Source organism: Leuresthes tenuis, unplaced genomic scaffold (genome assembly GCF_036924035.1).
Source record: "Leuresthes tenuis unplaced genomic scaffold, fLeuTen1.0.hap1 SCAF_2, whole genome shotgun sequence".
Classification (NCBI taxonomy): Eukaryota; Metazoa; Chordata; class Actinopteri; order Atheriniformes; family Atherinopsidae; genus Leuresthes; species Leuresthes tenuis.
In genome coordinates, this window is record NW_027325356.1 from 12703211 (window position 1) to 12711707 (window position 8497).

An 8497-nucleotide genomic window follows, 5' to 3' on the forward strand; every position below is an offset into this window, starting at 1 on the left:
TCTGATCTCCCTCCTGGGTCTCTAATGTCTTATAAATTATAGCATTATGATGAGACCCTCCCCAAATCCCAACAAACAGTTCTAATTTAGACCGGATGGATTTAAAATCATTTTACATGTTTGACAGGAAGAGATGTATAACTATGATCATTTGTATTACAACAACATTAAACAGCATTTGCAGTATGTGATTTTTAAAAAACAATAGTTTTGTAATAAAATCATTTATTTATTTGTGTAAAATCCTCAGGAGTTTTATACAGTCAAACATATTAGTTACACAATATTGCGAAAAAAAACTTCATTTTTGGGCATCTAAATTTCCCTTAAAGAGTGATCAGCTTTGTTGTAAAGCCAAATTTTGCATCTTTTCAGCAGGAAAAATATCAACGCACAACAGTAATCTGAATTACAAGTAATGATGGAATTGATTATGAAAATGGAAACAATGAAATATCATTAGTGAACTGAAATGAAATGTCATTCATTGAGAACTTTATATACAGTTATAGTATCAATTTTCTATCACAGTATCTTCCTCCAAAATTCAGTTGTATAATTGGTCTACTGCATGCTACACATGGCATTATATCTACAGTACAACACCAAGGCAGGCAAGCCATGAAGGGAGCTTCTATTGGCCACCAAAGCAAAGATCTTCCGTTGCATTTCCAAAGCATTTGTTTAGCTTTCACTTGTATTTATTGGTATTTGCAAGATAAACCAAGTTCAGCTTAAACCCATTCAGTGTTGAAACTGGTGCAGGCTTCCGCATGTTCCTCCTCTGGCAGAGCTTAGTCAAGACTTCCTGTTTGGTCCTGAGGGGGTTGTTTTTTTGTTTGTTTTTGGTCTGGTCTGCTCACCTTCAGGGTGTCTCAGTCATTAGCAAATCAATGTAGACCCAACACTGCAATTCACCCGAATGCTTAACTATTTTGATCACTGTTTTATTATTGGCAATCTTTTGTTCTTCCCCAGAGTGTCTGAACTGTCACCTTAGTGATTTTCAGGGGTAAACTAGCAAATGTTGTGGCCAGCTAGATGTATGTGTGATTTCAGAGAGGCTCCAGGTCCAAAATGTGCATCACAAACAGCATGCAAAGAATACTCAAATGTAAAAGTGCATGAAAAAAGAATGTTCTTATGAAATGAATTACTTTCTTAAATAGTATATGTTAAAGATGCATCACAAGCAGTTTCTATATCAGACTGATCAAGTAATAGACTACAGGCTATTTATTCTCTTAAATAACTCTGATCATATGTGATTATTCTTTCGGTAGGAGCAATGTATCTATGCCTTTCCCAGACAGCCGGTGGAAATTACAACATGATTTGTGATGATTCATAAACACCATCTTAACATAAATGTATTATGATAAAAATCAAAATCTGAACATTTTCTCATCAAGATAAAATTGCCCATATAGATGACTGGACTAATATCAGAACAGATACTCCCCAATATTACAATGAATGTGTTGTATAAAAATAAACTGCCAAACAAACAACCCAAAGCACAGGAACACATATTAAAGCTTAAAAAGCAAGCTATAGGTCCTAATGTAAGATCTGGCTCGTTGCTGTTATCTTTGTGTGTGACACTGGTAGTCATTTAGAAATATAAAACCTTAGTATCTTATGCTGAAGTATATGAGTATACTTTATAAGTCCTGAAGAGTGGCAGCACCAAGGTGGAAGACCAACAACACACAAGGGATGACAAATTCCCGATCTGTACAATCAGTTTTGATTATCGATTTTAGTTTGATCATTTTTATAGTAGCAAAATGACAGTATTGTTTTTGTATCCCTTTCACTTAGAGTTTAATGTTAAATCGGTTGACTTTGATTAGAGGATACAGATAGCAACCGGCCAGAAACCTGCGGTGTATGGACCGAATATGCCAACACTGAGAATAACAGTAATTTGAATTACAGCCATTTTTAGTCACATTTCCTCTTTTTCCTGAAACATGCAGAGCAAAGGCATTTCATTATGACAGCACAAGCAACCAGAATAACCAGAACAATTCCAACTAAGAAGAACATCACATCGACAGAGTGGTAAGAATACCAGGGCAGGCTGTAGGACTCCGTTCTTAAATGAGCTGCACCTTTGTGTCTCATGACAAACTCTATCCAGAAGAGGGCGTTATCTAGTGGCTTTATTGGCTGATCCCTGTGCAGCCTGGAGAGTCTCTGCATTTTCATCCTGTAGGAGGGCTCATTTAGGACTTCCTGAATACCCTGCAAGAATATGTCTTCATTCATAGTAAAGATATCAATATTCTTCCCTGCTCCTCTTACCTCAATTCTAAATAGATTATCACGCTGGTCAAAAATCAATGGAAGTCCTAATATAGGAACTCCGTGATAAATGGCCTCTTGGACTCCATTTGTTCCTCCATGAGCCACAAATAGTTTTATTTTAGGATTCCCTAAAAGGTCATTCTGTGGCATCCAGTCAACCAGTAAAGTGTTGTTACCCAGAGTACTTGGTCTGACACCTTTATATCTCCAGATGACTTTCTGAGGTAGTTTTGCAAAAGCTGCAGCGATCTCATCTGCTAAATCATGGGGAAGATCTCCGATCAAAGTCCCCAGAGACATGATGATGACTCCATGCTCTCCAGAACTCTGCACAAACTCCTCCAAGTGTTCAGGAAGTGGTTTTGCAGGTTTACACTGGAACCCTCCCATGTACACAACATTAGGCATGGTGGGACGAGGGAACTCAAACACAAAGTCTACTCTCATGAGCCATAGGTCTGCAGCTTGAAACATGGACCTGTAGTCTGCATCTGGACCAAAATATTTTTCAAGTAAGCCTGCGTAATGTGGCAAGATATACTGGACAATTTGGTATTCGTTGAAGATAAATAAGATTACATTAAGGACTCTCTCAAGGAAGTTCATCTTATCAGAAAGCTCCGTTCCTGTCAATGGAACATAGGAAAGAGGAGAAGGTGCGATTGAAAAATGGCCCTCACCATGACTGGTCCATCTGACATTAAAAACAAGAGGCAACCTGAGATAGTGGGCAATAATGACACCCTCTGACATCGCAGGATCTGTCAGAACAAGGTCATATTGGGCTTCTTGGATTGATTGTAGCAGCTCTTTGGACGCCAAAATCGTCTCAATAATTTTGCATGATTTCATGTGGAACTCAGAGATCTTTTGTGTTTGTTCCATTTCCAGTTTAAAACGTGTCCAGGCAGAATTCCCTTCTCGCTGGATTTCCAGCAGCTGGGTCACAAATGAAACTATAAAGTCTTCATCAAATGCAGACTCAACATCGACTGTAATTGAAGTATAGAATGGAGAAGTTTCCTTGATGTACCAGCTGTTTGTCTGTCGCACAACAGAAACCTGGTGGCCCCTTGAATGTAGCGCCTCAATAATGACCTTCATGTTCACCCAGTGGCTCCCATCAACAGGGAAAACAAGGACTTTCCCAGCATAAGCCACAGTTGGACACAGCCAGCAGAAACTAATCCAGGTCCAGGTCCAGAGCATTTTTATTCTAAAAGTAAGAAAAGTGTTTATCAAAGCACACTAATAGAAGCATAGTAATAAATAGACATTTCCAATAGATAACTTATTTGTTCATGGAAATCGTTTATTTACTCTTTATGTTTGTATCGTTAACCCTGTAAAGTCCCTTTGCATTTTTTCATTTACTTGAAGAAATAATCAGAATCTATGCTTTTCAATGGGTGGGATGACACTTTAAGGTAAAAGTATGACATTTTTAAAAAAAAAGTAACGTCATAACACATACTTTCTTTTAGCTTTACATACCTAAACCAAGTTGAACTGGTTTAGGTGGGTTCACCTTCAATAAGACAGATACAGAATGTAGCCAGTGATAAATGTGATCTAGCAACTGGTAGAGCAGGATATTAAAGGGTAATAAACATTTTATTTTATCTTACTGTTGCTGTAAGATGCTAAGTGCATTTGTTTATAAACCATTATCATGCAAACTATAGCCTGTACTGTAAATGACTAAAGCACTGTCAGAAAAGAGAGATGCAGATCGCTTAAAATTATGGAAATACCCAAGGTAGCCATCAATGAGTTTTATGTAGACAAGATTAAATATTGCTAATATTACCTTTTTTTTGGCAGCCAGGGCAGTTTCTTTTAGCAAAGATTCTTCTTTTCCAGGGAGCACAACACCTGCTGGTTCTACCAGGTTCAAACTTGAGCTAGACTCTGCCACTGCAATTATATGCTCTTAAGTTCACAAGTGATAAGGCAGTGCAAAGTTGACCGAAAGCACTCTCTGTCATAAAGATAAGTAACAGATTTCTTTTGCTTGAAAACAAGGATGTATTAAAACTGCATGGATGTTCTGTCTTACAGATGTGTAGTTACATAACTGTAATAAATTGTTGTTAAAAAAAATATTACAAAATATTGTTTTGTTTGCTATTCTCTCATGTAGTATCATGCTAAAAAAAAGCAAGCTAGACACCTTTATGGTATGACTAACAGGCACTGAGGCCTATAGTTCTCGGGTGTAAGGTCTGGAGTATCTATCAAAAACCATACCCATCAATTGAACAGCCCTGGAAATGACTGTGAATGCACAAACACCATAATTACTGGCTGGTAAAGATATCAGCCTACCGTTTAGATCTGTTTTTCCACTCAGTTAGCAGGTTAATTGATACAATGAGCTGAAACGGTGTAGTCATGCAGTAAATCAGATCTGTATGCAGGTAAAACAGTGAAGCATATGATAGTATTGAATTTTGAACTTTATTGAACACACTAATTGCATTGTGTCAGAGAGGGCAAGCCAGATAAAAGCACCTGTGATGTGATGCAGCACATTTCATAATGTAGCACACAGTAAAATAGAATACAAAAGCATGAAAATGAGCATCTTTTCTTATTTAACTGGCAGTCAAATGTGGCAGTAACATTCTCTCTAATAATGAATAAAAAAAGTATTTTTTTTATTTTCCTCTTATTCTTATGTTAACATAGAAAATTTGCAAAAAAACTCCAAAAGTTAACATATTCAAAATATCTTGTTTCAGCATTACTAGTAACCGACATTTATATACTACAATGACAAATGTGAAAATGACCTATCCATGTGTCCCTTTTAGTCAGATTTCTCTTTTCTCTTAAAACACAGTCTGAAGCATAACCACACTAACCAAGAGAAAAAAAACATCAGAAGTCCTGCAATTGCTAGTAAAAATATTATGACATCTACACAGTAGTACGAATACCAGGGCAGTCTGTAGGATTCCGTTCTCAGGTGAGCCGCACCTTTGTGTCTCATGACAAACTCTATCCAGAAGAGGGCGGTATCCATTGGCCTCATAGGCTGATCCCTGTGCAGCCTGGAGAGTCTCTGCATGTTCATCCTGTAGGACGGCTCATTCATGACTTCCTCCATGGCTGTCTGAAATATTTTCCTTTCCAAATCAGAAACATCCAGGACCCTTGCAACTCCTTTTGCTCTCAGTCTGGAAAGGTTGTCAGCTTGATCGAACACAAAGGGAATGCCTACAATTGGAACCCCATGATATATAGCCTCATAAATCCCATTAGTTCCACCATGACTTACAAAGAGTTTGATATTTGGATGACCTAAAAGGTCATTCTGTGGCATCCAGTCAACCAGTAAAGTGTTGTTGCCGAGGGAGGCAGGTCTGTCTCCTTTATACCTCCAGATGACTTTCTGGGGTAAATTTGCTAAAGCAGCAGCAGCTTCTTCTGCTAGGTCTCTAGGAAGCTCTGCAATCAAAGTCCCCAGAGACATGATGACAACTCCGTGCTCTCCAGAACTCTGCAAAAACTCCTCAAGGTGCTGAGGCAAAGGTTTTGCAGGCTTACACTGGAACCCTCCCATGTAGACAACATTAGGCATGGTGGGACGAGGGAACTCAAACACAAAATCCACTCTCATGAGCCATAGGTCTGCAGCTTGAAACAGAGAGAAGTAGTCCACATCTGAGCCAAAGTAGCGGTTGGTCAATGCGGAATAATGTGGTCCAACAATACGCTTGTACAGATGCATCCTCATGATGTAAAAACACACATTGCTTACTCTGTCAAGGAAAGTCATTTGATCTGTTAACTCTGAGGGTGGAAGTGGCACATAGGAAAGAGGAGAGGGTGCAATAGCAAAATGTGCCTCTCCATGAACAGTCCAACGAGCATTGAACACCAATGGCAAGCCAAGGTAGTGAGCCAGGAATACACCGCCACCATTGACAGGGTCCGTCAAAACTGCATCGTATTTGGCTTCTTGGAGAGACTTTATTAACTCTTTATTTTCAAAAATGTACATGATCACTTCACAGATCTTTTTGTGAAACTCAAAGAACTTGTCTTTTAACTCCATGTCTAAAGCAAGACGAGCCCACACAGACCCCTTGTTTTGTTTGATTTTAATAACCTCAGAGACAAAGCGACGGAACAAATCCTCATTTCCACCTACAGCTACATCCACCGTGATGACATTGTAGTGTGGAGACATTTCACTGATGTACCAACTGTCTACGGTGCGGATGACAGTCACAGAGTGTCCCTTCAGATGCAGCTCCTCAATGAGCACCCTCATGTTCACCCAGTGGCTTCCATCATTTGGAAAAACCAAAACTTTCCCACAGAGGGCAGTTGGAACAATGACAGACAAAAGTGAGACGATGGAAGCGGATGACAAAAACATCCTCAAATCCTGAAATAGTGAAGTCTGAAACAGGGACAGAACAAAAAACACAAAAATCAGCTAGCTGTTGTTATAGTATCCCTGGAAATCTGAACACAAATGTGGAAGATCAGTGAGCCTGAAACACAGTACTACATTGTTCCACTGAATCTTCCCTTTATTTGCATGGGGGAGTTCCCTCTGTAAGCTCTCATGTGAATGTAGAACACAGAGCCTTTCTCAGGAAATTAAAGCACTATTTGACTGCATACTTTGTGTGTTTGACACCTGTCTTCCTATGCAGAAATGACTTTACTCAGCTCAGTTTTATCTCGGTTAAGGGGACTGAAAAAATAAAGAGTGCATTTAAGTACATAAAAACTGAACCCATTTTCTCATTGACCAAATGTCTCACAGTTCTGCAAAAGATTTGATTCAATAAAATATGTTCCCCTCAGTAACACTAGCTTAAAAAAGCAATAGACTCATGTGCTCATGAAATTAAAACAAAATCTCTAAGTCTCAAGCATGTTTTGATAACGTCTTTTGTCAATGAACAGTTTTACCAGATATGCTTGTGCAAAACTAGAGTATCCAGTCTGCGAGGAGCTGACGTCAAAGCAGCAGTGAAACACTTCCTTGTGGCATGTGTCCCAACCTCATGACATTTGCTGTAAGAGTTTTATTCACAGCTGTGCACGGAGCGAGACCTACAGAGTGAACAAGAGACATGTGCTGTAATCATTATACAGATGTGCTCGTCCTCATGCCTTTACTCTGCACACTGTAAGTGAAATACATGCATCTGTATTAGAACTACTGATCTTAAATCTTAAGGCACAGACAGATAAGTTTATCCTGAGAATTAGGAATGTTCTTAGAATGACATTAGATTTGAGCAACAAACGTTCAGAAGGTACTCTAACCGAACAGAGGACAAAATAAGAAAAACTGTTGACATGGAACTGTTAGAGCTTATAAACCTGTATGAAAACATGCAGATGTTCATAACTCCCGTGAGAGATAGGTGTTGCACAATACACAACTAAAAATATCACACACGCATATGTTGCATAATGTATATTTTCAGCTTATGAAATAGGAAAAGTAAAAACAGCAAAGTAGATCAAACTCACATCTGAATCTCCTCAGTTGTGCTGAACTTTCGCTTCACGTGCTAAGGCTTGAGTGTGAGGGACAAAGAGAAGGGAGAGAGGGAGAGATAAAACTTCCGTAATTCATTTCCTTATTCTGTCACGATCATGCTTAGCTGTGCTGTGTTGTGTTGTGGTTCCTTAGCTGTGTTGTGTTGGTGAGGCTGAGCGAGTTTCAAGGGGAGTCCGGGACGGAGTTTGGGTTGCTCCTGCCTTCACATCTGTTACTCATTTGTCCTCAGCAAGACACGCTGTCTTAAGGAGCTGCAGGAGCAACCAGCTTTTGGCATATTGTATCACTTCACTAGTGGCAATTAGGCTGACTTTCTGTGTTTCATAACCACTTGAGCCAATTGGTTCGACAAAGGGTTAATTTCTCGAAGCTTCATGTGCACATGAACCCACCTACTGGCCAAGTGTATAATCACAGCCAGCTGTATAATTTGTGATGCATTGAATTTTTGTCTTTTGGGGCTCTTGGAAATGACTATAAATTACCAAAAATGTAAGACCAAATCATTTCTCTACATAAATGATCACATACGTATATAATGACATATTTTTTTAATGTATTCTGTGTATAAATTCTCCCAGAAAGGTAGTGCCATATGATATGGCAGGTTTTGTATGTTTTTCTGTCACTTTAGTAAAATGGCATGGG

The 8497-nt window shown here is 38.9% G+C and overlaps 1 protein-coding gene and 1 pseudogene across 1 annotated transcript; both read right to left on the reverse strand.

Moving 5' to 3' along the window:
* Nucleotides 1-1944: 1944 nt before the first annotated feature.
* Nucleotides 1945-3545, reverse strand: LOC140301656 (UDP-glucuronosyltransferase 2B17 pseudogene; annotated as a pseudogene).
* Nucleotides 3546-4824: 1279 nt separating this feature from the next.
* Nucleotides 4825-8011, reverse strand: LOC140301655 (UDP-glucuronosyltransferase 2A2-like). Its single transcript, XM_072380229.1, has 3 exons — nucleotides 7819-8011; nucleotides 7249-7392; nucleotides 4825-6727 (listed from the first exon to the last, which is right to left on the reverse strand). The coding sequence occupies exon 3, from the start codon at nucleotides 6701-6703 to the stop codon at nucleotides 5126-5128; it is 1578 nt and encodes a 525-aa protein (XP_072236330.1). The 5' UTR covers nucleotides 6704-6727; nucleotides 7249-7392; nucleotides 7819-8011; the 3' UTR covers nucleotides 4825-5125.
* Between the last annotated feature and the right edge of the window lie 486 nt (nucleotides 8012-8497).